This window comes from Falco biarmicus, chromosome 5 (genome assembly GCF_023638135.1).
Source record: "Falco biarmicus isolate bFalBia1 chromosome 5, bFalBia1.pri, whole genome shotgun sequence".
Lineage (NCBI taxonomy): Eukaryota > Metazoa > Chordata > Aves > Falconiformes > Falconidae > Falco > Falco biarmicus.
This window is the reverse complement of record NC_079292.1, coordinates 37,220,722-37,246,194: the sequence shown is the minus strand read 5'-3', so window position 1 is coordinate 37,246,194 and position 25,473 is coordinate 37,220,722. Positions and strand designations below refer to the sequence as shown.

The window sequence follows — 25,473 nt, the reverse complement described above, 5'->3', positions numbered from 1 at the left end:
TGAAGAATACTATGCTCTCAGGAAATAAACTGATACTTACTGAAGCACATGCAAATATTTACATGATCTAATAAAGATCAGTGAGAAAAAAATAAGAAAAATAGTCTCATGGGACGAGCATAGGAAAGTAGATTGTTAAATACAGAGAGAGCAGAAAGATTTCTAGTACAAAGCTGCAAATAAAAGTTTTATCTGCCCTGCTCATCCAGTTTACATATTTGGTTAGCCTTTGCTATACATTCTTACTGTAAGAAAGAGATAAAATGTTCAAATAGAGGAGACTAAAGTTAGTCCCAGAGTATGGAGTAGCCACAGCTAGAACTGTGAGAACAATAGGATTTTTTATTTGGGAACCAAACCTGTACAGAGAAACAAGACTGGGGACTTGTGTGTCCAGGAAAGTTTGCTTAAAGTTGGCAAGCAGAAATGAAAGATTTTGGGTTTTTCAGTGTAGTGAACTGGGGCAGGGTATATACCCCCCAGTTTTTTTAATATAAATTGATATTGGAAAGGAAACATTTCAGACAAAGGCTTGAACTATATAGTTTGGTAGTGAAGAGTGGAAAACAGTTGAGCTATTTGAGTTTTGTCCAAATTCTCCAATTTTTCAAGTCAAAATTTTTCACAAAACTTGAGAAATTTTCAGAAAGTTTTCTAGGATCCTAGATGCTGCAGTTTAAGACAATTTTATTATTTAGTAAGAAACTAAAAACAAATTCCCAAACATACCATCAACTGAAAACTCAGGCCCTATTTAATTGGATGCTTAATTACTGGCACCCACAGGTTGGTTTCCTAGACTGCACAATCAGCCGGCTGTGACAGCCTTTCTTTTGGTTGCTGCCCTGGTACAATGCAGCTTGAACCCCGCTGTGACCCCTGGGAATGCCAACAATAGAGATGATCAGTCATTGCACACATAGCTCTCCAAAGAGTGATCACTTTGTTTCAGGTCTTTCTAGAGAACAATTCATAGTTTTGCAAGTATTTTAGACTTAACATTTCTTAGGGTGTAGATTAAAAAATGTGTTACTTGGAGTAAAAGTGTGAAACAAATATTACACCTACTGATAGCACTGCTGGACACTGAAGTGTAGAGGTTAAACACTGAAAGTTTTGCTACTGAGGCTGCTTTGAATACAACAGAGTAGGAATACTTCCTCCTCCCCACTCCCCCTCTCCCCTCAAAAATACACCAGATCAATGGGATGGTGCCTTGTGCAAATGAAACACCACCATGTTTCATGTCAAAATGTACAACTGTTTTAATCTGGTTGAAGGTGAGGCTCTGAAGCTGATGTCAGATATGGCTCTGAAACTGATGTCAGATACAGCCTGTACTGAAAATCTGCAGGTCATTAAGCTGCCCGCAAGGGAGGGAAGTACGTTTTTAAGGTCCATTTTGGAATGTGGGTCAGAGGTCCTCAGGTCCTCTAGTTCTTGCTCTAAAGCCAGAAGCTGCAAGGCTTGTTTGGGTTTTCTGTGAGATACTTTATGGACTGTTGCTTGTGGCATGGGAACCAAGTCATTTTTCAGAAACTGGTTGTGTTGTTAGCTCTGTTCTTTTCCTGCAGAAATTTGGACCGTATTTAACCTCTTTAGCCGTTTTATAGGAAGGAATCCTATTGAGAACACCTGGAGTGATACAATTACAGCATGATCATTTAAAACCACGGGTATGCCTCAGCTTCCTGGGGAGCTGGGAGAAAGTCAGGGAGTGCACAAAGATTTTTTGGGCTGACCAAAAACCGTTCAGGGTACTAGATGCCCTTTACATTTCAGTGGAGGTCTGAGCTTAGAACAGTCCCTTTTAGACAACTGAAAGCAGACCTCTTCTGCTGAGGCTGAGAGCAGTCCCCAGCCAGAATATGTGTTATTTTGTTGGCAGTCTGATGAACGTGTGAAAGGTAGAGAGGGAAAACCCAACAACCTCCAGGATTCCAGTCCTTACCCATCCCTGTAACTTCCATTGTTGCAATGCTGCTAAATCCACTTTTCCTGCTCAGAACTTAAGTAAACAGACATTGTACTTGTGGGGACTTAACGCAGCATTTAAAAAAAAGATCTGAGTTTGTTGAATAGAGTTGGATAAGTTCTGGGGTAGCTTGGCGTCAAAGGTTAGATTTTGTTATATCCAAGATCGGGTTGGGAACTGGCATACTGTAGCTTTTCTTGAGTGATCTGTTTTTTTAAGTGCTCACAGCATGCTTAAGAGAATGAAAAGTACAGTATGTTTCACCGCCTTTCCTGGAAAGTGCATCTTCTGCTACCTGCTCTCAGAGAAAAGACCTAGGTCAGAAAATAATCCAGGTAATTTATTTTAAATTCTAAATTCACATACTTTGCCTTCTGTAATGCTGAGACAGAGACCTTTGGAACAGAGGGATTACAGGCTTATTTGAATTATAAAGGTGCTGACCTCAAGCAGCCTTTTAATCAAATTTGTTGTTCATGTGGTCAGCTTATAATCATGTTTCTGTGATACTAGTGCAAAGACATAGTGTCAATGCTGAGTCCAGAGGTTTATCTTATTCTAACAATAGAGTTTCTATAAATCAGGGATATCACAGTAAGTCATCCTTACAACCCTTGCCCTGTATTCTCACCTTCTGCCTTGTGTTGCCCCCAGTGGTTGTTTAACCTCTCAGTTAACTGATTGAGCTCGCTAACCCAGGAAAAAAGCTGAATGATTTTGTGCTGGTTTAGTGAATTGAACATTCTCCCCACAAATAGGTAAGCACCAGAGCTGGTGAATAGTGAGGACGCAGCAGGACCAAGACAACTGAGAGCAGGGGCAAGAGAAGGGCAGGAAGCTGATGGATTGCTTCGGCCATCTTGAGACACCTTCCCCTAAGTCTGGCTTGTTAAAGCTTCTCCACTTTGCATACAAAATATTAGACGTTAAACAGAACAGAAGCCTCCCAAGCATCTCCTATCTGCAGCAGGTTACTGGCTGTTCTGGGTTGAGTGGGTCTGGTGAAACAGACATCCCTATGAAAACATTTGCTTCCAGCAAGTAAGGATTTTGTGTCTCTTTTGTTTAAAAACCTGTTTATATAGATTATTTCCTACTGAGCCCTTGTCAAGATTTTTTATTTTGCCTTCTCTGGTGAAAGTCTCTATAAGACTTTCCTTTTAGAATGAACCACAAACTCATCTTTCAAAATCTCTGTACAGCTCCTTCCAAAATCTAGTCCAGTCAAGGCTATGATTCCTTGGCTTCACACTCCCAAGCACACACTGCCTGAGAGGAAGTTCAGACAACCAGTTCACTGTTTTTTTCAGTGAAAAAGAAAAGAAGGAAATCTTTCCTGTAGCATAAGGAAAAAATAATGTAAAGAAGAAATAAAGTAGAAGGGCTGAAAATGAGAAGTTGGACACGTAAGAGTATAAAAAGCATTAAATGAAATTAAAAAGAATTAAAATCTCTACCTGCAGCTACTTTTCAACTTCTTCAACCTGCGGCAACTTTTCATGGGCAACTTGCTGCCCACCAGCACTCCCAGGGCCGTCTCTGCAGAGCTGCCTCCCAGCAGGTCAGCCCCCAGCCTGTGCTGGTGCCTGGGGCTGTCCCTCCCCAGGTGCAGGACCCTACACTTGCCTTTGTTGAACTTCATTAGGTTCCCCTCCACCCAACTCTCCAGCCTGCCCAGGTCTCACTGAATGGCAGCGCAGCCTTCGGGTGTATCAGCTGCTCCAGGCCTACAACCAGACTTTGCACCACCGAGTATTTCTAAATAAATAAATCCCTTTATTTAATGTTTCAGATCTCCTTTCCCTTGACATTAGAAGGATCATTTGTCTGTGTACAGCTAATCTGCTGTTTAAGAAGACTTTCTCAAGGAAATATGCAAAATAGTATAATTGTGGTTGGATTTTTTCTTTTGCTTTTGAAAATCTGAAATTTTTGTAAACGTTGAAAATAACTTGATCCTGTTACTTAGCAAGACCTTTATTAACCTCTCTTAAGTAACAACTCTTACACTTGTTTTGGGCCCTGATGGTCCCAGGACAAGCTTATGCTGCAGTAATTATCATGAGGGAACTGTCCCAAGCATGTGTCTGAGATGTCCTGTGAGAATAAATTGCATAGGGGAAGGAATTTATCCTTACTGACAGCTCCACACAAGCTGCTGACCCCTTGTCCAGAAGATTTAAGAGTATTACAATAACTGATAGTATCAAGACTCCTTTTTTTAGGAGTATCATACAGCAAATGGTTAAAGTGATATCTCCCATCACTACCTGTGTCATGTCTCTGGCATCAGCTAAGTGCGAGTATGCGAGTAAAGCAGCACAAGAAAGGAGCCATGAAGTGTGAGCTGTTCCACATAAAAACGTGCACAGATTTCACAGATGCATCAATACTGTTGTAGATTTAGTGATGCTCTATTTTGACCTAATAATGACAATGCTATGACTTTTGCAAAACCCTTTTTTTTTTTCTTCCCTGTAGAAGAAGCTTTGCAGTGCTACCCCTTCATACACTGCTTTTCTTGCCTACAAGAGTACGATTTAGCTGCTGATACAGGATTCTAAAAGACTTGGGGGTAACGGAGTGAATTAAACATGCCTCTTCCAGCTGCTGCTGTTCACAACACTTTTGACAGTTAAAATACATCACACATTCTCTTGTCTGTTTAATGTAAACAATTAGTATTTTAACTGGAGTCCAGAATCAACCCCAAATAGGAGGATCCAGACAGGCAGTTCAGATAGGAAACTAAGCAGTGTCCCAAATTTATATAAAAGCAGTTTGCAGTCAGTTCAGACTATGCCTAACATACTGTCTACCACAGCACGTTAGACCATGAAAGCTGTGAGATCAGTGTCTTGTCTTTTGGGGATGAAGGTTTCATTTTTCATCTCAAAATTATTTTAGCACAACTTTTAATCTGAAATTTTTAGTATAAAATACAAATTGAAAGGGGAAATAAAAATTAGAATAAAGTATTTTTGGTTTTATACATTGAATTTTTTGTATAATGAAACATTTTAGTTAACCCAAGGCCAGTTTTGGAGGAAAGCTTATTTAAACAAGATTTTCCTTTTTTTTTTTTCAGTTCTGGAATGAACACATTGGAAATCACAGAATTCATTGAAACAAACAAACAAAATCTGGCTTCTCTATAGTTTTACTTCCTTCAAGCTGAAGTAAACCTGAAGTAACAGAAAAGCTTTAATGCAAACTTAATTTTAATATAGAAGTAACATTGTGAGAATAGTTGCAATCTTCATAGTTTTAGGAACTCTAGCATGATCTCTGCAAAGTGCAATTTGCTAAATTTTATTTCCTAAATGAATTTTTAATAAAAAGGTTATAAACTGAAAAAGCTCCTCATTCCTTACAAAAGACATGCAGGACACAAGACTATACATGTGTAAACCCCTTCTTTTTTTAGTCTAGGTGATGCATGACTCCATAAGGGAAAGGAGGAAACATTCTGCATAATATTTCTTCACACAGGTGATCTTGAAATACTCTGTACCTAAAGTCAAGCCCTTTGTGGGTGTGAGGATCTCTCTGGAAGCCTCTCTGACAACTTTTCCATGTCAAAAAGCTAAGCATGCACCTCAATGTGAAGCTGGACCAGGACTCAGCATCATTTAGGATTGAACCCTGTAACTGCTAGCATGGGTAAAATACCTAATAGGAAGCATTTAGCATCACTTCAGCTTGCTAGGGAGGAAGCTAAATTTTAAGTTATAAACTTCACATCAGTACTTTCCCTGTATTCCTTTGCAATGGTTAGTAGCTTGATTGCACTGGACCCTGTAGAGTCTACAATAGCGCAAATAATGAACCACAACTAAACAACTTCCCAACTTTGCGAAAGGAAGCCAGGCAATTAATTTATTTTAAATTGAGACTTCATCTAAAACGAAGTAGTCCCCTCAGACCTACACGGCAGCTTCTGCAGCCATCAACTCGATTTGCACCTTTAAAGGAAAAAAAAAGGAGCAGGGCACAGGGAGTAAAAATGAAAATAGCTTCAGGTTGTTCAATTTCCTGTTTGTTTAAATTTGTCCTTCCTGACATGCAGATTCATCACACTCCTTCCCTGGTGACTACTTCATTAGATTAGTTTAGTTAGGTATTCAGAGGGATTTTTACCTTCTGACTCATAAAAGTCTTGTATTCCCCTAAGAATTTCCTGTGTCTGACTGGAATTTTATGTCTTTGTAGTTTTAGCTGGAGTCCTTGAAGAAGTTGCTTTCTAATGACTCTGCTTTTGAGGTCTCCAAACAGCATCTAAGGAGCCAGCTCAGAGCCTGATTCCTCTATCAGGAGAACTGATTCGTGCCAGCACTTTACCTCTTAAATTTTAATCAGAAATTGTTCTTAATTTTTTTAAATTCTTCCTTTCCTGGCAGTATTTCCCCTTGCTGCCCATGCCCTTTCCAGGTATCCACTTCAGAATATTTTTGTCCAATTCCAAAAATGCACCCCAGTGGCTCTGAGTGCAGCCTTCAAGCCTGTCCCATCAGGTTTTCATCACTCGCTATAAAGCAGAGAACCTAAGATTACGAGTATATTGGACCGTTTAGCAGTTGATGAGAAATGCCTTTGTATATCCCTTCCCTGTCTTTTTTTCAGTCCTTTCTGAGGGGAGTGAGAGCCAGGTTAGGCTGGAGCACTGGTGTGTGCTTCTTTGGAAGGGTTCAGTGAATTGAAGGTGATGCTTTTTGACACGTGAGCTCCAGAAATGTATGGAGTGACTGCAGTGCCAGCTGGCTGCCTTACACAAGGGCTTCGTCTGCCTCTGTTTTCCTCTGGCGTGGAACAACGAGGCTTTACTGCCCGTGGTCACCGGAGCTCGGTGGTACCTCTGAATGTCTTTGAACAGGAAGGAACAGACGACAGAGTAGCACCGTGCTTGTTTTCCAGAGGTCTGGTGAAAAAGCAGGAAAAGAACCGGGCACCCGCGCTGGTTTTAGTGCCTTTTCGCCTATCACGGTGTTTGCAGCTGCAGCTCCGAGATAGGTGCCCCAAACCGCTGCCTTAAACTAGCCGGCACGTGTATTTATTGGTAAGGTTACTTTCCCCAAATATATTTGCTTATGAAATCAGCAGGTGGAGACAAGAACAAGGCTATGCGCTGTCGCCGCTCCCGCCCGCGCCGCCGGGCCCCGCCGGGCTCCCTCCGCCCCGAGGCGGCGGCCGGCGCCGAGGGAACGGCCGGGCGGGCCGCGGTCGGGGCGCTCCCCGCGGCCGCAGCGCCTTCGTCCCGCTGCCGTTCCTGACGCTGGGCGCCAGACCGCCCTCCCGCCGGCAGTGGGAGAGGGAGCGGCGGGGACGCCGCACGTCCTCGCCTCCCCCAACCGCCACGGCCCGCGGGCCCGTCCTTCCTCGCCCCCTCCGCCTCCTCCCTCGTGGGTGCTCGTGTGGGAGGTGCCCGCCCCGCGCGGCCGGGGCTGTGCGCGCCGCGGGGCCCGGCGGGGGGCCGGCATGGCGGGGCTGCTGTGCCGCGGCAGGGGCGCCCCGAGCGGGCAGGCCCAGCGGCGGGCCCGGCCTGCGCCGCCCGCGCCGTGGGACATCGGGGTAGCCCGGAGGAGGAGGCCCAGGGAAACACAAGTACGAGGCAGCCGGCAGCGTCACGGGGGAGAGTATCCGAGAGACGCCAAGGGGTGTCGTAGCGGACGAGAGCGGCTGGCCTAGCCCAGTGGGAGGCACTGGGTCATGGGGGCAAATCGCCATGACACGGAGAGTTTTCCTTGAGGGCCTTGAGTGCATCTGTTAGAGGGCCGTGTGCCCGCTGCTGGTGTCTTGCCTCTCCAGTTTTCTCCTGAACAGTCTTGCCCGCTCCCTTCTTGCCAGTTCTCTCTAAATTGCATTTCTCCTTATTACATCAGGTTTCTTTTCCAAGCCAATTACTCTTTTATGTATTTTTTTTTTTTGCCTAGAATAGCGTAAAAGAAAAAAGGATCCTGAAGTGAGTTGGATGTTTATAAACTGATGTTATTTGTCTGCAAAAACATGTAGTGAGTATAATTGACTTCCACTGTGACCGTTCATACTGTGCCAAATTACAAATGCTCTTAGCTTAGGTTGAAAATGACTTCCATGTCTTGAGCAGTTTGTGTACGGTACATTTGTTTTGCTCAAGTTATTTTTTCAAGTAAAAAATGTAATAAAAGGCTAATCCAGAAGAAACAGAAGAAATCAAAGACATGGTCCTGTAAGGAATAGCACAGGCACCGGAGCAAATCAGAGACCTGTGCTGAGCTGATGTGCGCAGCAGCTGTGTTAGCACTTGCTCAGTCTTCGGGAGATCCCAGAGGCAAGCTGGGCTTCCCCCAGCAGAGAATTCAAGGAGAACAGCTCCTGGTGAGATCGTTTTTAAGTAGTTTGCTGTTTCTTTCCTTTAACTGTATCACCAGATACAAAGTATAGCTGTGAAAAGTTTTTTGTAGAAATCTTTCTTGAAAGAAGATGTGGGGTTTAGCAGAAAGGGTGTGCTTTGCTGTAGAAACCATAGCAGAAAGCAAAACAAGGTGGACATCATAATCTGAAATGCGAACTTTTCCATTTCAATAATTTCAGTTTTCAGAAGTTTTCAAAGTACAGCTGAACTTTTCTACAAAAAACTTAAAGGAATAGAGTGTGTGTGCACATGTATATTGTTTTTGTCAGGCTTTTCTGTGAAGACAGGTCTTTATTTTCTAGTCAGCCTTATTACCTACCTCCCTTTGTTTGCATAAGAGGTTGTTAAAAAGATTTAAACCTCCCCCCCAAACCAACACTAACTCCAAACAATCAAACCCTGCAAATCATTCTTTTTTTTCTTCTTCTAGGATTTCCTGCAGTGCCTATAGCTGTTGCGTCTTTTTGTGCGTGAAAGCACGGTCTTCAACCATATGTTGTAGAGACAAACTCTTAGGCAGATGGCAATGTGAACTTACCATCGTAAGGTAACACAGAGGTACAGGGTGGCAGAAGTACCTCAGAACTCTTTGCATGAAGCCGCAGAGTAGCTTCTGCACTTCCCAGGTGAAGGAGGGCTTCATGGCAAGGTTTCTTGCAGGGCTTAACAAGCCTGTAGCTCATGACGAGATGTTCCTACACTGGAATGAAAACCCTGCTCTGGAAATGGATCTATTTTAAGAACTAGCTTAGTGAATAAGCTGTAGTAGGCAAAGAGGAGAGGGCTTTGCTCTCTACCACTTCATGGTGGCATCAGAAGGAGCCATACCCCACCTTCCTGCAGGGTCTTGTCCTGTGGCTAGACGGCCCTTAAAAGCAGACCTGGTGGTTTGTGGCTCTGTCTTCATCCTGCTGTTCAGTACTCTATTCTGTCAACCTTTGGCAGACATTGCCATCTGCTAACTACCCCAGTGTTGGCCCAAATCCTGACAAAAGCTTTTCTTGATGGCCAAGAAAATTATGTCCCTACTTAGTTATTTGTGACCAAGTTCCCTCACCAAGACATCTCATTCAATATCTAAAGTAAACAGAAGAAAGGGGGCCTTTGTCTTTTTTTTGTTTGTTTGTTTTAATCAGTGTAATAACTCTTTCCCTTGTTTCAGAACTTTACAACTGCAATGAGAGCCTGTTTGTCCAGCTGTAATGAGGAGGGTACTTGTCTGCTAGAGCACTCAGTTCAGGAGGCACTGTAGAAGGAGGCTCAGTAAGAAGGAATATAACTGCAAAAGAAAGACAGTACAGGCTACTTTTTTTTGAGTTAATAATCCTGTCAGAATTCCACCTCTGTAGTTTCAGTTTTAGTGTGTAGCTGAGTTCTGATTGTTCTTTACAAACTTCGTTTCCCAGATATGCGTAACAATACTAAGGAAAATTTTTCAGCAAACAAATTGTGGATGTTCATTACTTGAGACACCCCATGACAAATTTTTCAAATATGTACTTCATCTGTGACGTTCATTTCAGTGCCAGATGCTGATTATTACAAGGTTGCATTTGCTGGTTTTTTTACTTTCTCTGTGAACACACTGCATTAGGATTCCAATTTTGTCAAATCACTTCCATTGTAAGGCCTGCCAGCTATACTGCTCTCCTGATTTACTCATCCTATATGAAAGCTTCAGTTATTTCAGTGACTTACAAAGGTAACTCATAGTTCTACCAATTGCAAGATATTTTGCAATATATACATTTGTTTTGCTAATACTGCTTTTGGAAGGAAAACAAAGACATTTATTCAAAGTTGAATGCTTTGGACAGAGGTTACTAGGTCAACAGTAAATTTTAAAAACTATTTCAGACATTTCTTGATGGCATTTTAAAATTATAGCTTAAGGTTACACTGCTTCACACAATTCTGTTTGGTTCCTTTGATGCTGAAGATCTACAGCTGACTTATGTGTAAGATATATTTTTAAAAACATTAGCCATGATTTAAAGTAACAAGAGACACTGTTCAGATGAGGGGAGAAACCCATCCTTTGGGAGGAAGTGAGTTAGGTTCAGTAGTTTTGTTGAACCTGAACCAAGAAAGAAACCATTAGTAACTCAATCTTTCTAAGACGACTTGAGGAAGATCCCAGCTTCTGCCTACCTGTTGATTTTAGCAGCAGCCCAGACGTCGGAGATGTCAGGAACGTTACAGAGGAAGGCTCTGAAACAGCTGTCTTGTGTTTAGCAGTATTTTAGAGCACAGCAAAAGGACTAAGGAAACAGCTAGGGCAGTAGCGGTATTGTGATACAGTTATTAATTGCTAAAGAGAGGAGGCCCCATGCTTTCATTGCTCAAGAGACATCAGGGGCACTCTTGTTCTGAAAAATACAGATGTCAAATAAAATTGTAGATGCAAAGTTTCAGATCTCCCTTAACAATCACTTTAAACAAATATAACCTCCTCCCACTAACAAAGAAAATAAGTCTGGATTGCATATGCTGTTTCATAGTAAGTTGTTTTCATGCTCACAGTGCTGTAGTGGAAGAAAACAAATACCACCTTTATTTATGGCTTTCACTTTTTTTATTTCCCAAGTGAGAAACATAAAGAAAAAAACAGATGACGATTATCTCATAAAAGCTGCTATTAGAAGTTCAATTGTTTGGTAAAATTCCCTTCCCACACTGTTCTGTCAGAGTGGTATTGCCTGCTGTGTTAGCCCAACTTTGCTATTAGAGACAGGTAGAGATAAGCCCTCTCTTTTCCTTCCAAAATTAAGCTTCATTTTTTTTCTTTGTCTCCCCCTGCCCCCACCCAGCCTAGCTACTGCTCTTACGCTCTGTATGTTGTGCTGTAAAACAGTACCGTGCTGTCCTTCTCGTATCTGGATGGTGCTGGAAAGGACCAGCTTTTCTTTGCAGTGGAATACATATCTAATGTAAAGTCATTTGCTGGTGAACAAGAATGTTTCTGTGCCTGATTCTGTTTCTAGCTACATTTAGGTAAATCAGGTGAACCTTCACTGATTTAGTAGTGTTACCTGAGGTTAAAATATTTGTAAGTAAGAATATTTATTGTGCATTCATCATCGTGGAGATGTTATGAAAAATAGCCCAGGATGTTAGCCAAAAAAAGCCCTATATATGCACAGGCATTATAGAGAATAGCAGTATGTCACTTTGTAGTTTTACATTAAACTTGTATGTGAGAAGTTACAGCTGTGGATGCCTGTGTCTTTCAGATTCTGTTTCAATAAACCTGTGAGAAAGAAAAAAGTGAAGGCACTTCAGCTTTACAGCAGTTTCAAAGCAGAAGCTTTATTACCTTTTTTTTATTTTTTTTTTAAATCCTACGTGCTTTATGTTTTTACGCAGCCGTAGCTTCTCAGTGAAGATAAATGATGAGACTCTACCTTAAAAAGCCTTTGGGTTTTCATTAATCCACATTAGGTTAAAAGGGAATCAATTCTAAAAATACAGCACATCAGAGAAACAAGGTATTTTTCAGGTCAAGGTCCTCTTTACCATCTGGTGCCATTTGGTAGTTCTAACATCTTCCATCTCCCTCTACTTCTCCATCTGTAAATAACTCACTGAAGTAAATGCTTGGAATAATTACAGCAAAGAATGATAAAATGCAGGTTGAAGTTACTCTCTTCGGGATCTGAAATGAAAAACATAACTACAGACATAAGTTATTGAAAAACTGTGGAGGTCTCCAGTCGACAGGTGTATGAAATAGGAATAATGTCAGAGCACGAGATGCTTGGGATTGCAATTGGCCTGTTAAAAAAAAAAAAAAAAAGAGTTAGAAGGAACATTAGTTGACAAGAGGGGGAAAAATAGACTAACAGGGCTGGTTTTCAAAAGCAGCCTGCTGCTTTGCTTCTGCAAATAGCTGTAGACTCATACTTTAATGGTTAGATGTCTTAAGTGCTCACATCCATTTATTAGGAAGTTGGAGATCCAACTACAACAAAACGTGTGCATACTTGTGAAACTGGAAGGAAGTTTGAGATGCTTCTACAGTTGACCCGTCAATTAACAGCTGGACTCCTTTCCAAAAGTTTATGGGAACAAAATGTCCTCCTTATTTCACATGAGGTCAGCATCACCAAGAGAGTCCTGGAGTAGCCCATGAGATAAGGTGCTTTAGAACTTCCTGGGTTAATGTGAAAGAAACAATCTACGCATGCTGGGGTTTCATATCTCCATCAGAAATGCACAAATGGGGCTGGACTTCAGGCACACCATTTGTTGTTGCAGCCTTACTCAGGCATTACAACTCCTTTGGCATCTCAGTTTAAGGAGGAGACTGTTCAGTTTGGCAGCTGTCTGGGACTGCTGTGTGCTAGCTGCCCGTGTTGTCTTGATACCTGCCTTGTGCCAGCTGCCTGTATAGGTACCCACCTCAGGCGGCTCATTAGTAGTACGGACTCGGTCACGTACCTAGAATAGGAGGTCTGAAAGTGAGAGGGAAGATGCCTCTTTTGAATGAGTTGAAACCCTGTGCCCAGGGCTGCAAAAGCAGCATCCACCATAGGCTACCAAAGCCAATGTTTCTACTTCTCCCTGTTCTTCATGGTTGCTGCCCAGGGAAGTACCAGGCCACCTCTGCTCTGAAGAAAGCATTCTTTGTTGAAAAACCATGAACCGCTGTCTCCTGTTTTGCAGAATGGGGACCATTATGAAAACCAAAAGATTCTATTTTGGTGAGGGGGTGTGGGGTGAATTTTCAAAATGCTGTGCAGCTTTCACAACATACTTGAGGGATGTCCCAGAATGAGGAAGAATGGGATGTGACTCTTACGTGTGACACCCAGCAGTGTAAAATCCTTTCTATTACTCATGCAGGATGGAGCAGAAAAGATCTGCCAGTAAAGTTCAGTTTACGCATGGTTTTCACTTAAGTACTTGACAGAAGAAAGTTCCATTGCTTTGTTTATTGTAGTTTAGACCCAAGAAGGGATACTTGCCATATATCTGAAAAACTATTAATCTCTGTGGCTGGCTTATTAATGTACCATAAACTGGCCCTTAGGACACAGTGGCCTGACTCCCATGTAAAGGGTCATCAGGGTGAGCACAAACACAACAGACTCTTATTTTAAAGCCCTTTTATATTGCCAGTGTGATGCAAAGTGGTTGTGAAAATAAGAACGAGCCCATTTTAAATGTCTGCAACGTGATAAAAATTGCTGACCGTTCCTGTGTCATACTCTCCCTCAAACTAAACTTTACATTCAAGGATAAATGCATTCGCTAATTTTAGCTGCTGCTCACACACACAGAGAAGTGCAAATGTCATTTGAAGTTGTTCACTCAGCTGGGAGACTCCCCCCACCCCCATCTTGTCTCCTGCAATTACCCTTTGCCCCTTTCCCCCAGCAGCTATTTCTTGCTGTTACGTTTTACCATCCTTCAAAAGACAGCGGCTCTGCTCCTGCTGCCCATCAGATGCTGCGAGCTAGGCTTGACAGCAAGCCATCATCCAGGGAGGGCCGAGTCTCAGCACCAGGGTTGGCAAAGGGTCTCCTCCAGTGCTCGGTCTCTGCAGTGCCAAGGGTTACTGTTTCTGCCTCTGAGCTCAGCAGAAGCAGAAGAGATCCAAAATGGTATGGTCTTCTTCCCCCCGTTCCTGCAAAAGCATGCCCTTTCCAGGTAGCCAGATAGCCTTCAAAGGCAGGCTGAAGCTTTAATGCACCGCTAACAGCAGTCTGAAATGTAGAGCGGGTCACCCGTTTTGCAGCCGTGCAGCAGGAAGGAAGCAGGTGCTGAGGGGCCAGGAGTGGAGCCGCCCCAGCCAGTGAGACAACAGGAGAGGAGAAGTAGCCTGGGGCTTGCAAAGTGGAGGCCACTGCTGGGTCACTCACCGCTTACAAAGACAGAGAGATCATATGAGGAGTCCACAGGAGTCTGGTTAGCTTTCTACATCACTGGGAGTTGCCTGGTGTGCAAGCAAGCAGACTGCTTCTACGGCTTCTTCCTGGCAGCTTTTGAAGTAAAGAAAACGGGCAGAGAAGGCTTAGCAAATGGGTTTTCCACTTGAGCTCAGGAGAGAGGAAATGAGACGGCAGAGGGGGATTGGTTTTCCTGGTGAGTTTGGCTCATCAGCTCAATGAGCAGTTCGCTCGTCTTCCTCTCAAGGTCAACAGAGTGAGAGTGTGTCTCACTGTGCCCTTCAGGATCTTTCCTGTTGCAGGGTTTGCTCAGGTTTTATTCAACCCTTGTGGAGTTACTTGTTTGTCACAGTAGTGCTGGTGCCTGGCCTGCCGTGTCACTCAGGAAGAGATGGCTTGACTAAGAGTTAAAAAAGTCAGCGCAGTGGAGGCGCAGTCTGTTTCCCTGTCTTGGGGACCATATGTAACAGTGGTGGAACATGTGTCACGTGTAGCATGAACTGACAGCCTAAACTGAAGTCACTGCAGTTGGGAACAAAGGCTATTTTAGGAGGAGCTTGCCTGTTTATATAGGTTTCAGATGACTTCATTTTTTAAAAGTGCATGGAGTGCATCCAAAGCAAATAATTTTTCTGTGGTGAATGGGAAGACCAAAAGGAAAAGTCTGGAGAAAGGAGGATGGATGGTCTTTCTTTAATGTCAAAGCTGACATAAACACGTCTCCTGCAAACCCTTCTCACAAGATAATTTTCTCAGCAAGACACAGATTGCTTCAATCTCTGTGTAGCAGCCTTTGAAGCTTCCCCCTTACTGCTGTTATGGAGGAGGCAGGGTTGTCTTTGAGAATTTCTACAGCATTGAAGTGTTCCTCCTCCAAAGGAGGATCACATGATCAGATAGTTGGTTGCTCCAACAGCTCCCTCTTTGGAACTTCTCTGCCATCACACAAGGGCAAATTGATATGTGTGTTTTGCGAAACTACTAAATTTAAAAACTGAAACACGTTTCATTAAAAATATTCTGACCAGCTCTATGTAATACCTCAATATTTGTTAGATTGAGGCCCAGCTAGGAAGATGGTGAATGGTGATGGAAAGGAGCCACCAATTAGGAGGTATCAATTTTTCTGTCAGCGGGATAACCCCTCTTACAAAACTTGTCATATGTTTATTCCTTTTCTGTTTGTGAAGATATTTGTTTGGCAGGGATATTTTGCATGAGGGAAAGAATTTATAAATTGTTTTTTTACAGTTGTCATTGCTGCACTGGTTTGAGTTCCTGTCTTGTGGGATACTTTCCCTGTTCAGAGTTCTTGCTCCTCAGTCTGCCTGCTGTGTGTAACTCTTCCATTTGCAATACTTCTGGGGAAGAAAATTACTCTACTTCTGCAGTGAGTTCTGGGGTGGAAAGACTTGTGATGGTAGTAGGCATCTTGGAGCATAGGACTTGGGGCTTGCAGCGCTGTCAGTTTGCAGGCTGAGGAGTGCTACTGTATGGGTGTTCCCAAAAGGAAGAGAAATGCATTTCTTTCTTAAAAATTTATGTCTGTTATGCTTGCATTCTCGTAAGTGTTCTTTCATATTTAATGGTTTAAGATACAGCTGAAGACATATGGATTTTTTTCCCAGTTTACACACTTCCTCTACCCACATTCAGAAAACTTGATGGATTCCACACCTCCTTTTACTGTATAGGAATTTTTACTCATTTTACTTATGGGAAGCTGTATACATCCTTTATTCATCTGCATGCAGTGATTCACAGCTGCTGCTGTGTTTCTTAATAGCTTATTGCAAGTCAATTTATGAAATCATCAGTAGCAAATGCTTAACAGATAGTAGAAGAAGCAGCAAGGAAGTTCTGCATACATGGGCATGTGTGTAATACACAGAGAGCAAGAGCTGCTTGTGCATGTTATATTTGGCAAGAGAGTGAATGAGAAGGACAGATAGCCAGTGGGATTTCAGATGGGCGTTGGTAGATGTTGACATGACCTTAAAGCCTATCAGGTTCTTATGTGGGAACCCAGCTCCAGGAAATGGAGCATATGATGACATGTTTTTGAGGGGTGGCTGAAAAGTTACAGCTGTGTAATGGGATTCCACTGGGACACTGAATAGACCTGTGTTCTTTTTAGCTATGTTGTAGAGAGGGGGAGACTTGGCGTGGAATAAAGAGTGGAGGGTCTTTATTTAGGTGGTAGGTGGCCATTACTGGTACATCAGGTATAAATCTCATCACATTCTGGTGTCAGGTAATACTGCATAGTGCTCAGCTAGCAGCTTTGTTGAACATACGTGTTAATGAGTACAGTTGTTCTGTCCTGGATGCAGACCACATGCAGACCATCTACTAGTGTCTACTATGGGCATAGTTATGACTCTGCCTGTCCATGGCTGATGTGAAGCACTGATTACTGTTTAGAAATTAAACACAACAGTAGTCATTTCACTGACTCTAATGTGTGATGGGTCAATGTCTGAGCACATCCTTCTGGGGGTGACCATGCCTTGGTGAAGGCAAAGGTCAAGACAGGTTTTGGGGCTCTAAATGGCAATTTATCAGCTCTTTTTAAAATTACTTTTTCATTGCATAAGCAAAAGCACTTGTGTTCCATAAAATCTCACAGTTTGTCTTCAGGGTGGAATTTGTATTTTTTTAAACTGATGGTGATTTTTTTAAACTGATGGTGAGGCTGAATCTGGCCTGCCTGAGCAATGACCTTCATCCCTGAGCTAATCTGCTACCACTGCTTGTAGTGGAGTGCAGGAATCTCTGTTGAGATGGAAGATGGGCAGCTAGTGGCAGTTTAGTCCTTGCCTTTAAACAACTAACTTTGTATTCAGGGGGCAAATTTTCCAAAGTACCTAAGTGATTTAGGATCCAGAATCTCCATTTCAGTTATTTCCAGGCTGTAGCATGAGATAAACATTTTTCAAAGTGTGATTCTGTCTTGCTTTTTACAAAGCCATCTGCCATGAAGACTCCCTCTTTTCTTGCTTATCTTGTTCCTCTTTTCCAGGCTGGCCTTCCTTCTATGATGTGATCAGTCCCGATGTAATTACTTTCAACGATGATTTCTCCTATGGGATGCATCGCATTGAAATATCCTGCAGTCAGGTTAGTTTATAGCACATACAGACCATTCCGGTGGCAAAGGCTGCAAAAATCATTACAGCATGCTGTACTTTCCCTAAGATTTGCAAACCTTCCAGTTCCATTAAATAGTAATCATTGTGAGAGAGCACAATGGGTTGTAGGTATAACAGCTGGGTGGAATGAGCTGAAGGCACAAAGAGCTTGTTGGAATGAACGTTGTTGTCTCGTGTGAGATTTAACAGAGCAGATGTAAACGGTTGGACTCGATGCTGAGTCTACAAAAATTGTCTTCCTGAAGAGGGTGCCTCCAAAGGAGCTCCTGAGCCTGAGCCTGCCAACTGACTCCACATGTGAGCAGTTCAGAGAGAAGTCGAAAGCAGTGGAGCGACTGTCTGTGTGCTGATTCCATCACTGTGCATTACTGTGCAGCCATGTTAACTCATTCCCAGTGCAGTCCTAATGGCTGCTTCAAACAATCCCGTCTGCCGTAATAATGAAGTCAGTAGTCATTCAAAACATGCCAAAATTTTCCGTTATCTGTCTTGTTCTACTTCCTCTCATCCTTTGTGCTGCTTTTCTCTCTGTGAAGGGAATGGCATAATCATTACCTAGCAATGGGAGAAGCTGGCACATTGGCGTTCAGCAGATGTACTCAGCAGCTTGCAGTCCTGTAGCTCCACATGCTCAAACTCCCCCTGAGAGAAGCAGCAGCTTCATTTGGGTAGTGATAATTTACTGGTTCCAGACAGTGTTGGTGGAGGAATAACTGATTTCATTCCTGATGATATGCATCCTTACTAGTCAGTCAGTCCTTACATATAAATGCTCAGAGTGAGTTAAAAGCTTTTCAAAAAGAGGCAAGATTGTCTTTATGGATAATCCATTAACTTCAGTCTGGGTAGAGGGTTTGGCCCAACATGTTAATGGCCAAATCAGCATGTCTGATAGTGTGTCATGTGTAGTACATAATTCTGTAGTTTTTACATTGATGATATGCTTTAGAAGATCCATTTAACACTTTTGGGGAACATCCATTTCCCTAAATTCCTTAGCAAGGTAGCAATGGAACTGCAGACTGGGAATCTCATGCTTCACTGGTGATTACTGGCATAATCAAAAACGTAACCCACTCACTTTAGTTCTGCTTAGTAAGCCTGAATAGTACTAAAATCAGCGTACTGCCAACCTGCTGAGCCTGTCTGCTGACACCCTTCAAGTGATGGCCAGAGCTCCTGGTTTCACCTGAGAGGAGCCCAAGGCAGCCTGTGGTCAGGCCCAGGAATCTGGGAATGTCATTTACATGTTGCCAAACAAAATAGCGTTAGCAGACCTGAGACCAGCAGTATTAGCAGCAGTCACATGCAGACACCATAAAATTAAAGCAAAATTGAAAACTGAATTTAAAACCATTAAGAAAAAAATACGACCAAGGTTGCTATATAATCCAATGGCAGCTTCCTACCAGCTACTCCATCTTCTTAGGGCAATAACCCCACAGATGATCAAGTCACGGAGGAAAATAGCTGGAGGAGCGGTGAGCATCTTTGCAGCCACTGCTCAGCGCAGTTAATACTGCTACATTGTGTATCCATAACAAAACCATTTCCTCCCCTCCTCAGAGCCCTAGGAATGTGAATCACACATGCAGCTGCAAAAAAAAAGTGTTTTACTGCAGCCTGGAAAGCAGTGCGATTGATATGGCAGGCCTTGGTAGAACTGGAGGGAAATACCCTTTCCCACACCCAAAACTTTATTAATCTTTTGCAGATGAAAAAGTAGTTAATTTTTCTTTAAAAGTCCTTCCACCTGTCTGAGAGAATAAAAGCCCTCTCTTTTAATGTTCTCCATTATAGAAAGCAAACACTGGGGGAAAATGGCTGTAATATTAATCAGACATTCATGGGATTATTCTAGAAATTACTTCTACAGTTTTTTGGAAACACATCACCCTGGATGTGTTTAAAAGGTCAATGATTAGTGCCAGGTAGAAGTTAATTACAAATGAATTTGAGGAATACTGTAAGATCGCTACTGTAAGACTCGGGGGTTTTGCCTCTTTCCTGTTTGAGAGTCCCTTCCCCTGAGGTCTCCCTAGCTGTTAATATGTACCTGTACAAATCAACAGAATTCTGTAGTCACAGAAGTACTGTTCACACATTGATAGCTCAGACTTGGCTACATCAGCTGACTGCAAGCTACTTTCCATGCCCCCCAGCAGCGTATTAGAACCAGGAGGCTTGGGAGATACAAGTATACTGGCAGTTAGCAGTGACCCCTCCTTGCCTGCTCCCAAACACATACTTCAAATGCTTTACTCTAACCGTTTCACTGTCCCAGCGCATTCTGCCCAGTATATTTATGTGCAAGGCCGCAACAGATGATTGTTTCTTTTTGGGAGGTTTTGCAGACATGTATATACATCCTAGAAAAATGGTCGGCACCTACTATGTGTGGGGAAGACAGTAAAATCAATTCATCCTTTGTGCTCTCAGCTGAGGGCCAGGTTTCTTATACTGTGATACAAAGGATTGAATTACATTTCTTTTCAGGGCAGATGAGTTATAGAGTCGTCTACAGAGAGAATAGCCACATAAATTTTTGGTGAGGGGTAATCTCAAAAGGTAACAAATTTTGCAGTAATCCAATCCTGGTGTGATTCTGCCATCACAAGAAGGTGTAATGAGACTACTTTGGACTCTCACACAGCTTCTCAGGTTTTGTGAGGAAAACCTTTTTGATAGATTGTCTTTGTAGTCTGTATGTGAGTATATTACTCCAGCAGACTGTTTCTCTCTATGGTTTCTCTTGTTCTGTTTCTGTCCAGTGGAGAGGGAATGATTTATCTTTGGTTAAATGTTAGTCTGGAAAAGATCTGTTTAACACTTCTAGCCAGAAGGTTTTGAAGCATTCTTAGTTGAGATGAGATGATTTAATTAGGATGCTGAGCATTTAGAAAAATACTCTCTCTGGGACACTTAAGTTTTTTTAGATTTTTTTTTTCCCCCAAGGTATGGAAAAGCTTTATAATCAGGTGAAATGCCTCATTGTGAGAGACTCCACTCTGAGAAACAGCTCAGGTTTTCTGCCTGAACTGCCCAGAAAAGGCCTTCAATTTAAAGGAAAATGAAAAGAAATAAAATAAGCAGTGGAGAAGGCAGGAAAGGGTGGCAAGCCAGCAATCTTCCAGGAACAAGACTTGAATCTTTGTTTTCTGTAGTTCCGATGCAACTTGCCTTTGCCTTATTTGCCATGTTTTGTTTTCCTTCCTTACAAAGCTGAGCAGCTGCTGCTTAACCCAAAGTCATCCATGCCTTTCTCTGGGAGCTCATCCTGCTGATACCACGGGCTAGAAGCACCCTTATTTGTTATTGGTGTCCTTGCTGGACTGCTGTGGCTGTTTCAGTGACACTTTCCCAAGAGCAGGGAACCTGCCCTGTGGTGTGGCTGTGTGGGTGGGATCCATGGGTGGGAGCACTAAGGCTTCACATGGCTACCTGCCCTGCTTCTGGGGTCAGTGGGGATTATTGTTTCAACGCTAATTAAACAAGAAGAGTTTCTGTCCCTCCTAGCTGACGTGAGACCCTCTCTCAGCCTTTCAGTCTGCTGAGAGAGTTTGACTTGAAGCCAAGACTTTACCTGCTTCTACAGACACCCTTCCTACTGCTTTAGTGAATTAAAGGCCATAACAGCAGGGGAACATTAGTAACGCATTAACTGCAGGGTAGAGATTTGCCATCGCTCACCCATTCACAGTTCCGAATAATCAGTATTGCCTCTATGTATTTGGGATTTGTTGAATGTTAAGAATAATTTGTAGTCTTTAATTTTTGCTGTCTGACTGTGAGCCCATGAGCAGCTCTATGATGTCAGTTAAATCATTCCGGCTCTCACTGAGAGCAGCTATTGACTTGGAAGACGGAGGCTCTTTGGTAAAGCAGCATGACTTTCCTGTTCAAGATAAATATTTCTTCAGTGCAAGGTTTTATTATTTTTTATTTCTCATGGCTGACTGTAAAAATGAACTTGTGGAATGTAAAGTGACTAATTACAAGAAATTCTTATTATCTAGGTAACTTGTCAGACATCGTGTGCAGTGATAGTAATCCTAATACTTGAATAAGGATCAACTGGATCATCTTCTTCAAAATATTGTACTGTTCTGTAAAGCAAGGGACTGTTACCTTTCTTACAGACAGGAGCAGTGGTGTTCAACCTGAATACCGCTGTGAGTATCTGAGGCTGCTTAATACAGAACGAAAGCATCAACAGACCATTGTAGTTACATATTCCTTATAAAAAGCAAATTCAGCATCATTCCTATTTATAATTGCTCCTAGCTAAAAATTATTCATTCAGAAATATTTTACGTAACTTCACTACCGGTCTTTTTCAGTCCCCTTGTCCCTATGTCCTATATACTACAGAAAGTAGTGTGAGATGAGTAGTGGAAGAGCTCCATTCCCTCCAGGGGCAAGGAGCAGAGGTGCACCCAGAAGGACCCTGATGCTCAGAAGAGTGCCAGGCTGTGGAAAGAAAAGGAGTGTGAGGGCATACTCCAAAGATGACAAAGCGGTTTAGTGTTTCCTTACCGAGGGCGTCACAGATGGCTGCAGGCTGAGGAGAGCCCAGGGCTTGGGCTGCCCCTTTCTTATGCAGCTAACCTTACAGCAGTATGTGAAACGCACCAGACAGTGCTGCCCTCACCACCATGTTTTTAACTATGCTTTTGGCATGAGATCGTTACAGAGGCGGGAGGCCTCCCAGAAATGGTAGCCCAACCAAACATATGCAGTGGCATGATGGGAAACGCCCTGCAAATTTGGGTTTGAAATCTCAGGTGCCCATGGTATCTCAGAAGATCATCTTCCTGGATCACTCTTGCAAATAAATGTAGGTGGTAAATCCCACTTGAAAGGGGAATGTAGGCACCAGTGTGCTTCCTTGGAAGCCGCTGCTAGCTGTTGCTTAACACCGCGGTGATGCCGTCAAGCTGCACAGAGACACAGTGATACTCTTGTATTTTGTTTCAGTGTGGTGCTCACCTGGGGCATATTTTTGATGATGGACCTCGCCCAACTGGCAAACGGTACTGCACAAACTCTGCTTCGTTATCTTTCAAGCCAGCAGACAAGAACAACGCCGGAGAAGGCAGCAGTAATGCCAGTCCTGCCCAAACAGGCAAAGCTGAGCTGTAGGATGAAGCAAAGCCTGCAGAAAACTGTGCTGATCCCACACAGCTTACAAGGAATGTTTTCTAAGTTGCCTGCTTTCTTATATCCTAAGAATGTTTAAATGTGTGAAAGCATTTTGCACCATCCTTCTTCATCACCTTTTCAGGACAGAGGCCTTGCCTGCCAGTGCATTTACTATATAATTGGATTTAAAAATGTGTTGCCTGACTCCGCAGGTTTTCTTTTCCTTTCTTATTGTTGAGATTGCTGTGGGGAATCCTTAAATCAAGAAGCTTTGGCATCATTAGTTATTAGTTTCTTCTTAGTGCTGTGCTACTCTAGGTTTGAACACTTCCTTTTTGTGTGGGAGATGGGGCTTGTGTTTATCTCCAGTCTATAGGAAACTTCTGGGCACAAGAAAATCCTGAATTCCTAGCACATCTTTGCTTTGTTCTGACTTGCGAAGCATGCAGCCTTTGGTCATATGTATTCAGCCATCTCCCAGCATCAGCCACGCCCTGCAAAAACTTGTAGTTACGGCTGTTCCTTCCCAGCGTAGAGAGATGGATGAGATTTAAAGCCCATCCTTGGCTAATTTACTGCCAGAATTTCAAGGGTCTGATTGAAAGGATGTAAACATTGTTTCAGCGTCTATTTTCCCCCTTTGTTTGATATTTAAATCAAGGTTTTAACTAGTAAGGCTCACTTTTGCAGCCTACTAATGAGGCTTTGTCTTTTTGCGAGGCCTGTTCAGCAACTGTAAATCAAATCTGAATTAAAGTTGAAATCTGCAGGGGGTAATTATATGGACAAGTGCAGAGATAAACTTGAAAAGCGAAGTAGATGAGGGATGACACTAGGCTCTTTATCGTGTTGGTTGCTACCAGGATTCAGAAAACAACGGTTTCTGATAAAAGGATGTTTAGGGATGAATGTGGCAGAAAGAGGGATACCCTCCTCAAGTACCCATTTTTAAAGATTAGCTGGTCTGGATACATAGTGCCTACAAGGCCGCAGCCTTTAAATTGTGCAGTTGTGGTGTAGGACACGAGTGATGGGGTTGGTGTAAGAAATGAATTCAAAAAAAGCCTGTCTGAGCTCCAGAAATTTTAATATAGTAAGATTTGCTGTCCCATAACATGTTTTCCACAACTGCTGTTAGATTTTGTTGGATAATAGTTTGCCTGAAATTATGCAAAATACTGTTCTTCAAGCTTTACCATACAGTATTTGCTAACACCACTTTGCCTTTAAGCATTGAGAGGCTTAATGAATATAGTGTTTACTTTTATTAGCAAACTTTGTGACTAAAATGTTTGGATCCAATTTTATTTCTACTAGCCAACCACTGATCTTTATGTAAGCAGGATGGAGGTTTTTCTGTCAGTGGTAATAGATGTATTATCTAAAGTACAAACATCCTTCAGTTAAAATAGAGCTACTGTAAAAGCATACAGAATGGTCAGAATTGCCTTTTTTTAGCAACATAAAAAAGACGTGAAAAAAACATATCTTAACATCAAATAGATGCAAATAAGGATGATAAATATTTAGAGCTAAAACACTCGGGCTCTGCTGTAGCAAGTACTCACATGAGCCAGATGTCATGCAAGGAATTGCTTATTGGCTACAGGAAAGGTGCAGACTGACCTTTGCTGTTTCAAGGTGGTCAAGTTTCTCCTGGTCCCATTGGTTTTTAGCAAATTCTTCTAGGAGTGCTTTTATCCCTTGCTTATAATTAAAGAAAAGTAGGTTTTCTCTACCACATTTTCTGACAAAAACATAAAAAAGGCAGCATCTATAAAAATGTGGTACATAAATGTGGTTTAATTCCAGATTGCTGTTGGATTTGTGTGTTATCAAATTTCAGTATATTCCTGCCTTATGTTAAAGAAATATATTACTTAAAACTTCAGTATGCAGTAATGTATGCTGTCCTACAGGAGATTTATTTTTGCAGGATATGGAGTGCAATGAAATGAGTCAATATGGTGAGGTGTATGTGATCTCTGGGAGTTAGAACATTTAACATAGGAAATGCATTGTTCTCTCTTGTGTGCAAACTATACCACAGTGCAAGGTAAGACAGATTTCCTTTTATTGCTCTCCGAAGATGCTAGTAAGGACTAGTATTGAACCTTCCAAATTTGGTTCAGTCTGGTTGTGATCATGACAGAGGAAACTTGGGAGCTGAGAACAATATATAAAATAATAGGAAATATTTCTGTATGTTTAAATTTTTCACTGTCTAGATGCTTATGAAAACTGAATGCAAACTGTGTAGAAATTGCAAACTATATTTTATAATATCTCTATTGTTACTCAGATGTTTAAATAGCATACCTTAAAATATCATGTAAGTCACACATGTTATTTATATATACTATATATATAAAAATACACATTTTTTATATATATGTACACACACATATATATTATCCAAGTATAATTTTAGCCTTCGGTACCTTTTTAATAACTAAAACCTTTCCTTAAGAGGGTTGAATACTTTTAAGAAATCAAATACACATTTTTCAAATTAAATTTGTTTTCATATATTTGTTGTACACAAATATAAAATAAATTTCTTTATAAATGATTCTGTTCTTCTTCCTTATTTATCTGGTTTTATGCAGGTTTTTGCACCCCTAGCTGCAGCAGGTATTAGGGAACTGCTTTTGCTTAGCTTTCCCTTAACTTACTGTGAATATTTGTATATCAGCACTTTATCTCTAGCAGGTTTCTGGCAGGGGTGCAGCACTGCAGGGTACCAGGTATCCTTGCACTTACCTTGCACTTACCAGCTTTCAAGAGAATATCACAAGCATCCAGGCCCAACAGAGAGGCGAAACATTTAGAGAAAGGCTCAACTTTTACTTAGCAGAAGTTTTGACCAATTTCAAAAGATGCGGCGCAGGATGTGCTGACTCACAGGGGTGCTGCAGGAGC

At 42.1% G+C, this 25,473-nt stretch overlaps 1 protein-coding gene across 5 annotated transcripts in view; it reads left to right on the top strand.

The window, feature by feature from the left end:
• Positions 1 to 25,473, top strand: part of MSRB3 (methionine sulfoxide reductase B3) — a 117,298-nt gene that overhangs the window by 61,378 nt on the left and 30,447 nt on the right. For 3 of the 5 annotated variants that reach the window (XM_056340764.1, XM_056340762.1, XM_056340765.1), the window contains 2 exons: positions 17,280 to 17,377; positions 22,387 to 25,123. In XM_056340764.1, coding sequence (XP_056196739.1) covers positions 17,280 to 17,377; positions 22,387 to 22,551 — 263 coding nt within the window. In that variant the 3' untranslated portion in view covers positions 22,552 to 25,123. Of the gene's footprint in view, positions 1 to 17,279; positions 17,378 to 22,386; positions 25,124 to 25,473 lie in introns of those variants that run through there. The other 2 variants (XR_008822126.1, XM_056340763.1) reach the window with 1 other exon arrangement.